Below are 18258 nucleotides of genomic sequence, written 5' to 3' on the forward strand. Positions count from 1 at the left end.
GATTCCAGAAACACACACTGAGAAGTTCAGTGACCGTTCCCAGAGAAATTGCACATCTCTCCCTCATTCCTTTGATAATGTTTAGATTTCAACCTGATTAGAAATCAAATGTGTCTGTTCTCTAGAGTTAATAATGGGATCACTGATTCAGAATTTTACAACTAAATTTGGCTTTTGCCTGCAGGATCCAGACCCTCTTTATATCACTTTTATATAAGCAGGACTTCAGGTGAAATAGCTCTGCTATTGTACTTTGGCATCTCTTGTATATTGCCACAATGGCTCTTTTCTGGTTGGTTGGCTTCTTTCTCCCTCCTTTTTTCCCTCCCTTCCTTCCTTTCTTCAGTTTTGGATAAAAGTTTGAAAACTTGATAAGACACCAAATTATTGGGTGAAAAAGTATCTGGAACCAAGGAAAGTATGCTGCCAAATAACACCACCAAATTCCATGAGATGAAAATCACCTTTCATTCTCTAAGACTTTGAAATATCCAGAAAATGTGCTTCCCTTATCCCAGGTGGGCAGGGTGTATGGATATGATGAGGTGGGGCTTGCATTATATCAGATGGCCTGATTTCAAATCCTACTTAAACTCTTGGACTGTTTTTTTCATCTGTTAAATAATATTTGATAAAACGGCTACGAGGATTCAGTGAGAGAATGAGATATAAAGCACTTAGCACATAATAAGATCTCAGAAACACTAACTTTATAATTATTAAGTGGATTCATAACTGAATGGCTGAATTCCATTGCTTAGCTTTGTAATGCTGTGTTTTGAAGAACTTAATGTCCTCACATATTACATAAAACCAAGAGAACCTTAATATACAAACTGTATTGTTTTCTTTAATCAGCTCGTCGAATGTATTGTTGAACTTATTTTGCATATTCACTGTTGTATGACAAGAACCTGGTTTGTTTAACTTGGTGATCTTAGTTGGAGCTGGGCTTCTTCCTGAAGGAAGAACAGAAAATTTAGCTTCTGTTATTATTGCATTAATACAAAACAGAAAGTGAAAAAGAAAGTGAGGGGGGTGGAAAAGAAGAACTACGCTGGATTTGAAAGCAAAATTAACAATATACGATGATTTGACTCTTCTCTCCTCTTTAGATCTTTTAGAGAAGTCTCGAGTTGTGAAGCAACCAAGGGGTGAAAGAAACTTCCATGTGTTCTATCAGCTGCTCTCTGGTGCCTCTGAAGAGCTCCTCAGTAAGTCCCTGTGTCTGTGCTTTAATTTTTAGTGTCACAGCATTTCCCAAAGCATTCTTTTTCATGTTCTTAAAAATGTTGCATGCCTGTGGCTGAAGTGCAGAACATGGTCTGTTTGCTCCTGTCATCCTGCCCCAGTATTTGCTTGCTCTGTATCCCTGTACCTCACCAGATGCTGTGCACAGGTCTCAGATGGCCAACTCAAAGAGCTAACTAAATATTAGGGAGGTGAGGGGGAGGGAATCATAAATTTAAACAATAAAATGGAAGTATATGATTGTTCCACTCAGGAAGAAGAAATTAACAGGGAGCAGTAGATGAAAACAACTATAAAAAAAATTGCTCAGTGAAAATTAAACATAGTGGGAAAACATTTGTAATTGATAAAAGAGTTAAAAATCTGACCTTTGGCTATTTTAGGGAATTAATATAAATCTATCAGAATAGTATCCAATAAGCTAAGTGATGAAATTTTTGAACAAATAGTCCAAATGGGAACTATGGGAAGTAAATGACATTTGGGGAAGAATCATCCTCACTAATAATCAGCAAGCATAAACCAAAAGCACTGATACGTTCGCTGTACATATATTAGCAGAAGTCACGAAAAAGGACTAACCTGGCAGAATTATCGGGCCCTGGTCTGCTTAGAGCTTGTGGGTGTCACTTCCAAGTGAGGACTTCTTCCTGGGGACTAGTTAGCAATCCAGAATAAGTCATGAAATGATCAGAGCCCACTGCCCAGGCGCACCATTTTTTTTGGAGTAGATCCCAATGAAGTAATTCAAAAGAATCCAAAGAACACTTTGTATGAAGACCTTTATCACTGCTCTCGTGTCCAATGGCATGGGAATCACTCGGCAGACCTCATATGTTACAATGAAATAGTGCATTGAAGATGGTTAAGTTATAAAAATATGGAAGGGGCCTTACTATGAATAAATGTAAAAAAAAAAAGCAGTTTGAAATATGTACAACAGTGGTGTAAAGGTAGATTTTAGAAAAATGCTATTAGTATTTGGGTATCAATTTTTGTTCTGTTGATTGAGTCCCTAATATGAAAGTCGTTTTATCTGGAGGTCTTAAGGAATGAGATATTAAAGATGCTTAGATTTATTGAAGTAACTTACCAACTTGTATGCGTGATTCAATAGATAAACTTACACTCGAGCGGGATTTCAGCAGATATAACTACCTAAGTTTGGACTCTGCCAAAGTTAATGGAGTGGACGACGCAGCAAATTTCAGAACTGTCAGGGTAAGCAAGATACAATCCTTTCATTATTCTTTAAAATGGGCAACACTGTATATTGCTCATTTGGAATTGATAACAATTCTGAGTTTTCTCAGAGGTCTAACTCATGCACCCTAAGGTTTTAGAATTGCACAAGAATTTCTTGTATTCTTATTAAAATTATACAATATTGTGAAGGCCCACGCTTTCCTAGAGCATGCGATTTTACTATTTATCAAAAGGAGCTTTCTTACTCTATTATCCTGACTCTTTTAATGCTGTATTTAAATCATATATTTTCATGGTGATTGCTTAGTAGTTAATGTCCAGCTGTGAAAACTGTCCTAGGAAAGCATTAAATGAATACTGTTTTTGAGACAGAAAGTCATGTTTTTATATATTTTTCCACAAATCATATGTAAGCCAGAATGATTGGCATTTCATGCTCATTAGAAAATAGATTAGTAACTTTGAAAATTACTCCTTAGTAGGACATGCTATTGTAACTGTACTTCACTTCCGAATGGGACAGCTGTGGTGGTGAGGAGGCGGGGGAGGAGGTCAGATCAGCTGAAACAGGACTGGCATCAGTTCATCTTCACGGCTGAGTGAAAATGACGTGGGGTTCTTTCCTGCTCTATTATTGTATATGTTTGAAATTTTCCATGAGAAAAAATGCACATGACTCCCTTCACTAGGTAGCCTCATCACAAATAAAGAAAAGAAAACAAAAAGCTGGGCTATTTTCAAAAAGAAAGTATTTCCTTGAGTATGTAATTTGTTAAAACTCTGTAAACATCCCCGTACGGGAAGCCTATTGATTTTTGGACATGATTTAAGAGTTCGGTTCAAGTCCAGTTCTGTAATGCTTTGCCTGGCAAATCATCAGCACTCAATAAAAGTTTATGACTGATGGAATGTTCCTTGTTACCTGTAATGCCTTGGGTCAGGCACTTCACCTTTGCAAATCAGTTTTTCTCAGGTGAAATAAACGAGGAGGGTTTTATGTAGGATTAGGTTATAAAGAGCTTTTTGTTTGGTTTTCTTCCTAGCATCAGAACCCAGTATAAAAAAAGATACATATACACATGTGTACACACACACACACACACACACACACACACACACTCTCTGAACTGCTGCAGATGAAATGGGTTAGAACTCAAGGCCCGGCTCCCAGCCTCCTTTTCCTCCATCTTCCTCTTTGTACTCCTGCACCCCCTTGCCACAGCATGCCAAGTGCCCTGGGGATCCTTGAATCACAGCATGAAACCACTGAACAAGTTAGAGCCCCACACTGGTGCTGCATCAGGTCTGTTAATAGGTTTGCCCTTCGGAGAGCTTATTCTCCGACACTTGGTCTTTTCATTTGTTTTTTTTTTCAGAAACGAATCTGTTATCAGATTTAGTAAAAAAAATAAATAAAAAAAATAATAATGATAAAAGAATGGCAGAAAGAAAACAGCTGTTTTTCTCCCCGCCCCCCCCCGCAGAACGCCATGCAGATTGTGGGTTTTATGGATCATGAAGCTGAGTCTGTCTTGGAGGTGGTGGCCGCGGTATTGAAACTGGGGAACATCGAGTTCAAGCCCGAATCTCGAGTGAATGGTTTAGATGAAAGCAAAATAAAAGACAAAAATGGTAAGTCGGTGGAGACTCAGCCTTGTTTAGCAAACTTGCTTTGAACTTCTGTCCAATTTTTAATCTAGAAAGTAAAACTTTTGCTTTTCATGGGTTCGAAAACACTTTCCAGTGAAACTGAACAGAAACATAATCAGAGCAGAGTGTTAAGTCTTTCGAGTTATACATTTTCTACTGTTTGATTTGAATGTGATTTAGAAGGAACACCGTAAGCCTTGAAAATGATTTTTAGCAGCACACAGGCAGTCACTTTTTGTGTCCATCCCCCCTACAGAGTTAAAGGAAATCTGTGAGTTGACCGGCATTGATCAGTCAGTTCTAGAACGAGCATTCAGTTTCCGAACGGTGGAGGCCAAACAGGAGAAGGTTTCAACTACACTGAATGTGGCTCAGGTGGGTGAAACATAATGCCCAGAAGTAAGTTTTTAAAAAGTCTGTGATATTTGTATTTAAGTGGAAACAAAAATTTTATTTTGCAGGCTATTATATGAACTGTCATACGGTTGCAGGCATTGTTCTGAGCACTCGGGGCAGAGCAGCAAACTAAGCAGATAAGGATCCCTGCCCTTGTGGAGCTTAAACTTTTGGCAAGAGGAGGAGTCCGACAATAGCCAGTTGACCTAGTCAATAAATCAATTTATATAGCAAGCTAGCAGCAGACAAAGAGAAAAACTAGAGCAGCAAAGGGAGACCCACAGTGCTGGGGTGGGGAAGTCGGCTCTGAGTGAGCGGGGAAATGACACCAGTGGCGTGACCTGCCTTGTATTGCAAAGGGTCCTTGTGGCTGCAGTGTGGCGAGCAGAGTGGGGAGTGGGGAGGAGCACAAGCAGGGTGTCTTAGTTTGGGCTGCTGTAACAGGATACCATAGTCTGGGTGACTTAAACAAAAAAACCCGTTTATTCCTCATAGTTCTGGAGGCTAAAAGTCTGAGATCAGGGGGCTAGCGCGGTCGCATTCTCGGTGAGGGCCATCTTCCTGGTAGACAGACAGCCACCCTCTTGCTGTATCCTCTCCACACAGCAGGGGGTGGAGGAAGGGAGAATGCATGCAGGTGTCCTCATCCCCTTATAAGGAACACTGATCTATCATGGGAGCTCTCCCCTCATGATGGCATCCGACATCTAAACCTAACTCTCTCCTAAAGGCTCCCCCTCCAAATACCATCCCATTGGGGATTAGGGCTTCTACATGGAATTTGGGGTGGGGTGGAGGGACTACACATACTTTCAGTTCATGGCACTGGGGAGCTGTAAGAAATGTGTGCTAAGCTAGAAATGATGGTGGCTGAACCAGGTCGTAGCCGTAGAGTGAGAAGTGGTCACCTCTGGGTATCGTTTGAAGGTAGAGGCCACAGGACGTGCTGCTGGCTTGATAGTTGGTATGAGAGAAAGAGAAGAGTCAAGGATGACTCCCAGCACTTTTCACCTAAGCAACTGGGAAAATAGAATTGCCCTTCACAGATTTGGAGAACACGGTGGGAGAAGCCAGTGTGTGGTCAAATGGCCAAATTGGCCTCCCTCCTTCCTTCTTGTCTACTGTCCATCTGAAGCCAGTGAAGTCTTTCTGAGACAGTCTGAGTTGCTTATTTCTTCTCTCTTTTGGTTCAAGTTAAGTGGATGAAGGGATGGATGGATGTGTGTGTGGATGTTATACCCAGGCAGCTTCTGGAACCCTTTCCAATATAAACCCTTTGTTCTACGGCTTAGACATTTTCCAACTGGTCAGTGCTGATCTGGGCTGGAATTAAAGGACTAATTCGGGACTGTTCCCACAGAGCCCTACTTTATTTTCCCCCCATAGTCCAGCTGTGTTCTCCCCCTCTTTGTAAGTGGCTTTAAGCATCTGTAAGACAGTAGGTGGATTTCCTCTTTCTCTTGGCTGCTCTGAACTAGGCTCTGCTACTGACCCAAGGATGCCTGTGTGTCTGTAGTTTTCTTTCAGTGTTGATTTCTTATCTTAGGTGAGCTGTTTTGACTATGAAAAATACTATAACTTTGTGTATATGTAAAATTTTCTAGCTATAACTGTTGTGTGTCCTCCTTCTAAAGTACTACTTCTGCTGTCCTGTCTTTCCAGGGCAACCTTACTAATGCAAAGTCAGATGGTGAGCGACTGACTTAATCAAGAAAAATTCGTTGAGCCTGCTCAGCACAGGCCCCCATGTAGACCGTTAGCAGGGGCATAAGGGATGAAAGAAGACTTCATGGAGAAGATGGTTTCTGAGCCAGTCTTGAAGGATTTAGGTGTACAAAGAATGGGCAAAAGCACATTTCAAAAAGAAAACAGTGAGAAGAGGAGTCCACATCTGGGGGGGGTTGGTCGGGCTCGGCTGTAGCTTTAGGCTTGTGAAATGGGTTCAGAGAAATGGGGCTGGAAAGGTTAAGTGTGGAGGCGGTTCTCAAACTTGAGTGCACATCAGGACCCCCTGGAGGGTTTGCCAAACCTGATTTGCAGGCTGTGTCTCTGGAGCGTTGGATTCAGTAGGTCTGCGGTAGGACTGAAGAATGTGCGCGTCTCACAAGGTCAGTGCTGCTGCTGGTCCAGGGACCACATTTTGAGAACCACTGTATTGAAGGTCACACTGAGTTTAGACATTTTCAATAGCCAGAGTGGTGATCGTTAAATATACACTGTTGCAAAGAGAAAAGGCCTGCTGCTTAAGAAGCCCTTTAGGAATATCCACATATATATGGATATATATGGAATATGTATGTGGCTATATTGTGGTGTTTTTATTGTGTAGTTTTACTCTTGCCTTTTAATCATCCTCTACGGAAACCAGGCCCAGGTGCCTCCTACTTAATGAGCTTGAGTCACCTTGCATCCCTAGGTTAAACTTTTCCACATTCTTTTAACCTTTGGCATAAAAGAATTTGGCTTGAGATCCTTGGTTTTTCAGCTCCTTATTCAAGTTCTTTTTTAATGTAGGATTTAGGTTTCTACCAATCTTACTGCCTAAAAGGTTTCAATTCCAGCAGAAAGTAATTTGTTTTATTAACATTTCCTCATAGCTTCAATTCTTGGGCCCCATGATCATCTTTATTGCCCCGTTCCTCATTCTCCCCAAGGCATTTCGATCTTTCCTCAGATACAGCGAGGAATAGGGAAATAATAGACACTCAAGACAGAGCTGTCTTTCAGCTTCGGCCACATCCTCCCTCCCTGCCTTCCACGGCCCTCGGCCCTCGGCCCTCGGGCCCTCGGGCCCTCGGTAATCTGACCCTACACAATTGATCTCAGTTTATTCCCTGTGCTGAGTTCTCTAAATGCCATACTTCTTTTTACCCAGTTCCTTTGCTCCTACTTCTCCTTTACCCACATGCCATAGCTCATTCTTCCTGTCTGTCTGAATGGTCCATCTAATTACACCTCATCCAGGAAGGCTTCCTAGATCCCATTGGCCCCCTCTTCTCCCTTCCCTGAATTCCTTTTTCTCTTGCTGTTGGGCACTTGCTCTCTGATTGTTCCATTCATCTTGAGATTTGATCTCCACCGCCACACTGTAAGCTTCTACCGAGTGGGCCCTACAGCCATACATCTGTGCCTACAGCCATACATCTGTGTATCTCCTTCACCTGGGCCATAGACTAATAGCGGTCATGTCCGAAGCACATCCACTGGGGATCTTTCTCAGTAAGCTTCACACAGCTGCAGAAACGTGTAGTCTCCTCATATTGTGCTTAGAATCTGAGATGGTGAATCGGTGCACTCGGTGTCTTCCTTATTTCTGTACACCTCATTGGTGATCCTTAAGTGAGAGTAAATATTCCTTCCCCTACTTTGGAGGACATTAGTGTGGAAATGAAGTGGCATGAATCAGACTCAGGAAGTCAGGCCTGGGAGATGGGCAGCTCCCTGGGGACATTTGAGTTTGAGACTTCTGGAATAAATAATTTGTTTGAAGGCAGCAAAGAAGATTAATACATTGGCTGTGAATACACTTTAAAAAATACAATGTAGTGCCAGAATAAGTTGTCACTATTAGTTCGATTGCATATTGAAATGGTGGTTTTTTGGAAGCCGGTAGCATACCACGAGAAAAACCCGATGCCATTATGATGACATTCTGTTTGCAAATAAGTGATGTTTTGAGATTATGCGGTGTTTTCAGGTAAATGGAATTTGCAAGAAGAAAGCGGAGAGGATGAAGAAAGAATTCTATAGGCGCACGAGTGGGAAAGGAAAAAGATACCTCAGAAATCATGATATAAATACATGTATAGACTTACTGTGTAGGGGAGCCTGGGTGGCTCAGTCGTTAAGCGTCTGCCTTCGGCTCAGGTCATGATCCCAGAATCCTGGGATCGAGCCCTGCATCGGGCTCCCTGCTCCGGGGGAAGCCTGCTTCTCCCTCTCCCCCTCCCCTTGCTTGTGTTCCCTCTCTCGCTGTGTCTCTCTCTGTCAAATAAATAAAATCTTTAAAAAAAAAAAAAAGACTTACTGTGTGCCAGGCACTGTTCTAGGCACTTGTATGGCCTATTTGAAGAAAGTAAAACCTAGAAGGAAGGAGGGTAGAGAAAAGGTGTTTGTCTAAACCCAGGCTTCTTTCTGTGTTTCAGCATTTACATGCATTTTCTGCAATGGGATCATTAACCACCATCACCCTCCAAGACAGCATTGTGCATTGGGTTCTATTTGTCTGCCAACTTCTCAGTGGATTTTCTAGCTCTCATTGGAGTGGCTGACTGAGATGTAGGGAGAGAGATTTGGGATTAGCTTGGAAGTGTCAGATGAAGGGAGAAGGTGCTCTAAAGCTGCCGTACGTTGCCAGCAAGGTGACTGTGTGATTAAAGTTGTTACACTTCATTTAGAAAGAAACGTGGAAAAAGAACTTCCGTATAACCTAATTCTTTATAAGATAAAAATGGAATGGTTTGCTTTCGTAGTAATGCCCACATTTCTACTTACCAGCAGTGAAATGCACACATAGGGCCAGAGTGTTAGGAATAGGAGCAAACCCTCCAGTTCTGCTCCCCGAGGCTGCTGACGCTCATCTGCAGGCCTCCCTGGGAGCACTGCCTCACACATCTCTTGTTGGTGCGCGCTTGAGGTACCCACGTGGCACCCGATACCTGTAGGGACTCTTAGGTTCACCCCAGCAAGGCTCCCTTTCTCCAGTGTGTGCATTCTAGGTCAGGGTCAGCGAGACTCTGTCTTCTGCCCCTTCTTTGTCAGGTACCTCTGAACAGCTTCAAATAAATGAATAAGCAAATAAAAACATGTGATTTCTATTTTATCCAGCACATTGTCTAACAGTGTATTGTGACACTAGTCGTTATGGAATTTTTTTTTAAATGTTCAGAGGGTTGAATGAAGGAAAAAATTTGCGGATCACATCAGTGAGACCCATTTTCACGTTTTTTCTTTGAGTTTCCTTTCCTATGTGTAGGGGTTGAAAAGATAGAGTCTTCGTATAAAATGTACAGTTTCTTATTTTCATAAAACATAAGCATTTTCCATTTTATTAGCTAATTTTTATAATGATCATTCTGTGATAACTGTGTAACTTCCCTTTCAGTGGGCATTCATTTATTCATTTTGCTATTCTACTGTTGTTGGACTTCTAAATTGCCTCTGATTTTCCTCTCTTCTGTAATACTGAGATGGATATCTTTCTGGAGAAATTGTTTGTAATGTTTTGAATTCATTTCCTGGGATGCAAAAAAGCATAATTGGGTATAAATAATTTGCCCAATTCTCTTAACGGTTTGACTGTTCATCCAGAGTATAATGAAGACTGGCTCTGAAAAGAAATTTGAAATAAAACAGCTTTAAATATTTAAAGAAATACCTTTATTATTTTATTGAAATTAAGCATTGTGACAATTGTGGGTGCTGAGTTTTTCTTTTTCTTTCTTCTTCTTCTTCTTTTTTTTTTTTATTAATAGGCATATTATGCCCGTGATGCTCTGGCTAAAAACCTCTACAGCAGATTGTTTTCATGGTTGGTAAATCGAATCAATGAAAGCATTAAGGTACTGAATTTCAATAACCAGATAAATCAGTTGTAATAAATGGTATTCAGAGTATAAACATTAAGTTAAAAATACTTTAATTCTATAATCAGATAATTGATTATGACTTACAAAGGTTGTTCCTTGAAAAGAATTTACCTTGCATAGGATTGAAATTTGTCAGGATTCTATTTATTTTGTTTTGCCATGTATGTTGTAAGAAATCTCACCCGTCAGTGGTCTAGTGGTCTTTGCAGAGTTACTCTGAGAGCATCCTAGGTCTTGGTTGTGGTTCATCTATCTAGTTTATGCACTTGGCTGAAAAGGTCACTTGACCTCTCCAGCTACTGATACGTTCTTCAGTAAAATGAGGGTATTGGAGTAGTGTGATTTTGAAAGGCCCTACCTAGATCATAACATTGAGCAATCTTTTATTATAATAAAACATCACTAATACCATCTTTAAATAAGTCACCTATTAAAATTTCTGGAAGATTCCATACCAATATTCTATCTCATACATTAAAAAAAAAAAAAACTAAACTAAATTACAGTTATTCTCCTAGTTGTGAAATGCAATTAATTTATAATGTATGTCTGTATTCCTTAGTATGCTTTTAGTGTTCTATTTCAGGCCTGAATTAACCCATCAATTTTAAACTTTTTTTTAAGGCACAGACCAAAGTGAGAAAGAAGGTCATGGGTGTTTTGGACATCTATGGCTTTGAAATTTTTGAGGTAAGCTTTTTTCCTAGCTTTTGTATTATCTTTATTTATGCGGAATAGTTGGAAATTACATTGTATATTCTATAGACCACATTTAATTTAATTAATATAACTTTGAATCTACAAAGAAGCCTTTTTGCGGATGTAACAAAGTGTGTGTGTGTGTGTGTGTGTGTGTGTGTGTGTGTGTGTGTGTGTTTCGAGGGCTGAGAGCCAGCATTTTGGAGCCAGTGCTGTCAAAGGAAGAACTTCTTGTAGCAGTATTTGACTTTTGTAATTGCAAATTCAGAATTCTTCCTGTGAAATTGCTAACAAGGTATATGGACATTGGGCCTTAGTCATTCGTTCATTTGTAAGAAAGGGAAGCAAGATGGTGCCCTGAGAAAGCACGGAGCCCAGGAGCCGGATGCCGGCTGTGGCCTGGCCGGAGCTGGTCACCTCATCCCCGCTGGACTCAGGCAGAGACGGTCTCGACTGGGTGATGTGTTGGGTCTCATCCAACTGCAGTCTTTCGATAGGAGTTCTGTTGCAAAGGTTGAAAGAATTTCAGTGGAAGTTCATAATGAATTTTTTAAAAAAGACTCCATACCTATTACAGATTAAATATTTAAACATTATATACTTACATTTGAATTTCCCATTTATCCTCTTGCTAACTTTGACATTTAGAAGCCGTTTTAAGGACTTTTTTTTTTTTTTTTTTTTTGCCCCCTCCCCCATTTTAAGGACCTTTTAAAGCATGTACTCTTACTTTTAGGAGTGGTATTTTAGTTTGGTTTGGAAAAATAACAAGTAGATCAGGCTCCTCCTTTTTTTATTCTCCCCGTAAGTAATGATTTGTGAATTCCTTTAAATAAGCAGTCTGTGCCCAGAATGACCACCCAAAGCCTTCACGTGTTCCAAATTATCAGGTTCACAGAATAGCAAAAAAACATCAGCCCATTCCCTGTGCTAAGCTAGGCCTTTCTAGCAAATGTCTTTTTCTTACAACATTTATTTCTGTGATAGTACCTTCTCCCTGCTTGACCACAGTCCATATTGAGGCCAGTTATTGAGGGCTACCTGTGTGTAAGCATTGTGGTAAGTGGTACATATATTGTTGGATTTAATTTTCACAAAAATGTCATGAAATTGCTGCAGTTATTCCTATTTTACAGGTGAGGAGGTGAGGCTCTGAAGGTCAAGTAGCTCCCAAGGTTACATGGTTACCAAAGGGCAAACTCAGGACCTAAACCCTAGGCCTCCTTAATAGATAATAAAAGATCTCCTATAGGGCACTTTTCTCTCCAAACTCATAAGGTCCCCAGTACCTGAAAATAAGGAGAAAACGCAAATGTGTTAAGTTTCTGATGCCCCATATTTCTGTGCACTTGTCATCATTCTGAGCTGGCCAGCACGGGGAGCCCCCCTGGGGTTCTTTGGTGTGCTGGTGGCCGAGTGTGGGGCACCTGTGCCGTGTGCTGGCTGCTGCCGGCCCCCCCCACCCCCTGTCCTGCCCCCCGAAGATGCTCTTCAGCACAATGTCTGCTTATATTGGTGCCCCTTTAGCAGACTCTGCAAAGGAAGGCTTCTAGGCTCTTGGTAATAGGGAAGAATTTGAGGTTTGTGAGTTAGGAGAATTGCTTGAATACACTCAGAACTACCCTGAAATAGAAAAATTCTTTTCTAAAAAAGCCCCCCAAACCAGAACTTTGAACCAAGACCAAATCTAACCAGTCATGTCTATAGCAGATCTTATGATGTACCTAAAATCATGAGAAATTAATTTTCCTTCTCCATGCAGTAAATGCTTTGATTTTTTTCCCCAGTTCTTTGAGAGAATTAAGATTTGTCTTTCATTGTAACTAACTGTTCTCTTCATTTTCCTGTCTAAACCTTCTCAGATCTTCCAAACATCCTGATTATTAATAATCTGCTTAATGATTTATTTTATAATTAAATTTACTTGGGTGAAGTCAGAATAGAGATTTGGTTGCACACTTTTTTTTTTTTAAGATTTTATTTATTTATTTGACAGAGAGAGAGATAGCAAGAGAGGGAACACAAGCAGGGGGAGTGGGAGAGGGAGAAGCAGGCTTCCCACAGAGCAGGGAACGTGATGCAGGGCTTCATCCCAGGACTCTGGGATCATGACCTGAGCCGAAGGCAGACACTCAACAACTAAGCCACCTAGGCGCCCCTGGTTGCACACTTTTAGATACTTTACCTGCTTTTTGATACGGAATTAGAGAGGCTTTTTTTTTTTAATGTATTCACATGCATGCCTCAGGTGCCATCCTACATTTTCCTGGATTCTCAGCAAAATTAGAACACATGGAAACATCAGGAAGTCCATCGTATTGAACATGAGGGAGCCAGGCAATTAAGGACTTAAAAGTACCAGAAGCTGAAGTATAAGCTCAAAGTCTGACTTGGGAAGAAGTATTCTGAATCCTCATCAGTGCACAAATGAAAATTTCTATGTTACTGTATACCCAAGTGAAAAAGAAACTGATGGAGTATAGAGAGAATTCTGCCTTCGTTTTTCCATGAAACTTGACTGCAAGAATTAAGTGTTCTACCTTTTAGAACACCCTGGGCATCACTTTAAAAATTGGACTGTGAAGGTTCAGAAAAAAAAATTTTTAATGTTTCTAATTCTGCCTCATGACCCCATTGACAGTTGCCATGAAAACGTTTTTCAGCTGAGCTGGTGGAAACCTTTCATTCATTTTGGTCTGTCTCTAAATGGAAGAGGGAAACTGATGCATTAAACCATGGGATGATGACCCGTGGATTTGACTGCAAAGCATTCCAGGGCCAGCTGCATGAATAGCCCTGCCTTGCTGGCCGCATGTGATCTGATGTCAGTTTGGAAAACAGATTAGTGGAACACACTGATACCAAAAATAAGAGGAAGTGAGTTAAAACTCAGAGAGAAGAAAAATCGAGCTATAAATCCTCGTTGAATGTAAGTCCAGTTTTGCAAAGGAAGAGAGTTCTATAATCCAGACACTCCAATTCCACAGAATTAAGTTTGGATGTTCTTATAACTGCTCTCAGAAACATTTATAGCGTCACCATAAAATAACAAATGAAAAAATTAAATTCAGAGCGAAGTTGAGCCATCTGAACTGATTCAGCTTTTTTCTAAGTGCTCATCTGAGAAGTACTAAAAATGGCAGGTAGTTTACTGGGAAAATCTAACGAATTATTAGTGTGCTATAGACCAAAGCAGAACAGCAGGCTGGATATTTCACTTTTCATACAGTTGAGTTGGTTTCATATATCCAAAGTTATTTTGAATCAGGCACTCTTTATTCATCTTGCCCTTATGAACCTCATTGAAAGTGACCCATATACAGTAAGAATATGATAGGCTGGGTGCAATGATTGTTCCAAATAAAAGAACCTAATAGGTGAACAAGAGTCAGTGTAGCCTGGTAAGTCTGTCTCATGATGATGAGATTTGTTTTCTAAATTGATTTTAAAAGAAAATTGATTCTGGTTATAGGTAATACCTTTTGTTTCAGCTTTTTTCCTTTAATTTTGTCCTTCGTGTGCTAGAGAACTTAAAGAGGAAGGAGAATTTTTAAAGTACATTTTAGAATGGAAATGATGGGAAATAATATGGTTCATAATATGTATCTGTACATCATGACTCTTGCTTTTTAAGTCAAAGCTTATTTTATGTAAGAAAAGCATTGTAATGTTTTTCTTAAAATTTACCATATTTTAATATGTACTAGGAAGAAAAATGTTATGTATTTAGAGAGTGCAAGACTTAAATATCTACCTGTCTTAAAGAGCATAAGGTATCATTAGCCGCCTCTATTGCCGAGAAAATACAGATAAATTAGTAACAGGCAGGTATTTTTGACCCATCTTTCAAAATCCTTCCAGGCGGGAAGTTCATAATTGATACTTAAGAGTATAAAGTAGTTGTGAACTTCACTGGGAGTATGGTTTTCTGTTTGTTTGATGTTGAAAAGGTGGACTCAAACTCAGGAATTCTTTTTTTTTTTTTTTTAAGATTTTATTTATTTATTTACTTGAGAGAGAGAGAGAAACAGCATGAGAGCGGAGAGGGTCAGAGGGAGAAACAGGCTCCCTGCTGAGCCAGGAGCCCGATGTGGGACTCGATCCCAGGACTCCGGGATCATGACCTGAGCTGAAGGCAGTCACTTAACCAACTGAGCCACCCAGGTGCCCTAAACTCAGGAATTCTTTAAAGAAGCCCTAGATTTTGAAGTTTTGGTCTATTATTTTATGTCTAAACCTAGCAAGTTCTTCCCACCCCAGTCTACACTTGGTGAATACAGTATAAAACAGCATAGAACCTAGACACCTTGCTGTGTATCTGTCTTCCCTAGAGCAGTCCGGTGGGGGTGGTGATGGTTCTGGGCTTCACACAGGGAGATTGTGTGATGGAAAATTCTGGAAATGCTTGTTCAAAGATGTTCCCCAAAGTTTTAGTTTTATCATAACCTCAGCCTTTAGGGATAAATATGAGTTAGGCAGTGGAGACACATTCCATGCGTGGGGCATGGGTAGAACACTGGAGAGAGAGAGTGCGGAGATGAGTCATTCAAGCTCCTGCCCACTTCCTCCTGAGGAGACTTTGATTCATGAGACTGACATGTGGGAGACAGCGCCTGCCTCAGGGATCGCTGCCACCCACAGTTCTTGACACAAAAGTATCCAAATACCAAATTACCTTGGGGTCTTGAGATTCATGGGGGTGGTTCCTAGACCCAGTTTAGCTATTTTCTAAAGGGGAGAATGACCCAAGAGGAAACCCCAGTGATTTTTAGTGCCTGTGTACATGAAGGCATGTTCTGGACCGATGCGATTTGGAGCTATACGAACTGTTACCAGGACGTTCCTTAATTTTTTGCAAATTATAAATGTTTGTATGTTATTTTTAATGATTTGTGAAGTCCCATTTCCCAAAACATAGGGCGATGTCCACAATGTAAACATAGATCATGAGAGATGGGATTGCCTTCGCATTTGGCAATGACCATTGCTCTGGTGATTCGTGACACGTTTTGCAGACCATGAGGTGTGTTTGCAGTAGATGTAGAGATACTTCGGAGGGGAAGTCAGCTGGTTTCTGCCTTGATGCTCGTGCTATTCTGTTTTTTTGTTGTTGTTCTTTAGACAGCAGGATGAGGTAGGAGAGACAGGTTTTTTCTTAGGCCGTCTCCAGAACGTTCTCTCCTTACCACATTGTTTATGTTTGAGGGGAGACCTCGCAGGGACAGCACGGGGTGGGTTGCTGTGGTGAGAAAGAGGAGGTGCTTTTGGATTTTGCTGGATCTCTTCGTTCTTTTTGTGACCTGCCATTTGCCTCTGTCAGTGACTCTTTGGGGAGGGGGATGTGTCATTTATTTTTCCTGAGAATTTAGAATTAGAAGCGTTAGATCCCGAAGGCTTGGGACTTCAAGCAAGTTACGTGAGGCATTATTTGAGTCAAACTGTTTTTATCCTGTGTAGCTCACACCTAGCAGAACCACAGTTCAGACACCGCATGTAGGTATCGGGGGCCCGTTTTTTGAACTGATGGGACATGTGTCTTGATTTCAAGTTTTATGCCAATCAGAAACATAGCTTGAATGGTGAAATCTGTCATTTGCACCAATGAATAACTGTCAATAAGTGTTTACTTTTAGAGGTTTATTGCAAATTAAGAACTGACTGCATTTTGTGTAATCTGTCCCTTTTCGCACCAGAATGCAGTAAGTATGAACTGTTTGCAGTGACAGTCTGTTGCATGCACCTGTGTGATTGGCTTCTCCAGCTGTGTGGATTTTGCAGTAAATGGCCATTGATTACCTGTGTGCGGATATGAAATAGAGAGAATTCATACAGGAATTTTTAAATATTGAGGGGAAATCTAGTTTGGGTCTAACTTACCCCTGAAGTTGTGTTGTAATTGTGAAGCTTTGCCTCTGATTTCTAACCTGCCTGTGTGTATTTCGTAGTCCTGTTGCAAAGTGTACCTCCAGCTGTTCAGGCCGTGTCATGTGTCTCAGGACACTATTCTGCTCTCACTTCTCCTCGTTAGTTACCATTTGAAGACTTAGCATAATTTTGTTTAAATAGCTCCACGAGTATAGACTTCTTAAATAACAGAAAGGATTTTAACCATTAAATAAACCATTAAAACTTTAATTTTATTTATAAGTTTTTAAATTGGGGTAGTAGTATTATATAAGGATATATTTTACCAAACAAAGAAAGCCAGACTCCCTCGTAGAGAAATGGCCTTATCCTGATCATAATCGTAATAAGGCATCTAGGCCAGATTGACATCAGCTTCTAAGCAAAATTGTTAAGCTCCGAAGATTGGAGCGTATGCCTTTTAAAACTTTATGTGAAAATGAGTACTGGGGAATGCCCTTTGTGTCTCAGACCGTTTGTTGAAAGTATTGAAAATAAATGTATTCCCTTTAGTAAAAACCTTCATGATTAAAAACAAAAAACCAAAAAACTCTTTTCCTTGACCGGACTTAACATTTGAAAGATTAACCAGTGATCGTGTGTATGTGTCATTTATGGTTTAGAGTTAAAACTTCTCCCTGATTAATGAGTTCATCACTGGCGATAGGAAGCCCTTAGCTGAATTCCAAGAAAGAATGTAGTCAGGTATCAGTCAGCATCATAAGTCTCATTTTAAAATTTGTCCTACATAGGAGCAAAGTTGATTTTGAAAGTTCAGCTTTTGAAAAGCTCTATGACTTTTTTGCTTTCATCATTTACAGAGAGATTTGAAGGTCAGTTGCTCTGGGTATTCATGAGAAGCGATGAGCTTCAGTTTCACGCCGGGATGCTCGTGGCTCACAGCTCGTTAGGGCCAGGACTGGCCACCTCGGTAGGAGAAGAGTCAGGTTTATCAGTGGTGGGGTCGTACTGTCCCTTGCTCCCATGGCCACCATCTCCTCTCCACAAAGACAGACGACCGAGGTGAAAATAACACGTCTTACTACCAGATCTACCTCTTCCTGGATGGTGTGGTTCTTGGTGGGGTGTATTCATTCAACAGACATGCACTTTGTGCCCTCAGTATCTACGGCAATACATTAAGCCCTGCAGATGGTCCAGAGATGATTTAGGCATGGATCTTCCACCAGAGTTTGTAGGAGATAACTATAATATGAAGGAGAAGCTGCTGAGAACCATACGAGCAATAAATCATGAGCCTTCTGAGACGGGAAATGATTTTGATGTGCTGATTCCCTTGAATCTCTGTTTTTTCGGCACTTCGCTCATTCATTCACTCATCAAGTCATGTGGAGAAGTTGCTGGGTGCAAAGTGCTGTGCAAGGCACGGGCTTACACTGGTGAACAGAAGAGACACGTAGTCAGTCCTTGCCCGTCTAGTGAGACAGGGCTGAAACTAATTGATACACGTGTACACACATGCCCACACGCATATACACAGAGCGTGATTTTTAGAAAGTACTGGTATCTAAGAGTCAGAATGAGGGAGCTGACCCTGCATAGG

At 40.7% G+C, this 18258-nt stretch overlaps 1 protein-coding gene across 2 annotated transcripts in view; it reads left to right on the top strand.

The window, feature by feature from the left end:
• MYO1B (myosin IB) overlaps positions 1–18258 on the top strand; it is a 181979-nt gene that overhangs the window by 124570 nt on the left and 39151 nt on the right. For both annotated transcript variants that reach the window (XM_021703211.1, XM_021703209.1), the window contains exons 8-13: positions 1116–1214; positions 2369–2472; positions 3942–4089; positions 4364–4482; positions 9978–10064; positions 10716–10781. In XM_021703211.1, coding sequence (XP_021558886.1) covers positions 1116–1214; positions 2369–2472; positions 3942–4089; positions 4364–4482; positions 9978–10064; positions 10716–10781 — 623 coding nt within the window. The remainder of the gene's footprint in view (positions 1–1115; positions 1215–2368; positions 2473–3941; positions 4090–4363; positions 4483–9977; positions 10065–10715; positions 10782–18258) is intronic.

This window comes from Neomonachus schauinslandi, chromosome 3 (genome assembly GCF_002201575.2).
Source record: "Neomonachus schauinslandi chromosome 3, ASM220157v2, whole genome shotgun sequence".
NCBI classification, from domain to species: Eukaryota; Metazoa; Chordata; class Mammalia; order Carnivora; family Phocidae; genus Neomonachus; species Neomonachus schauinslandi.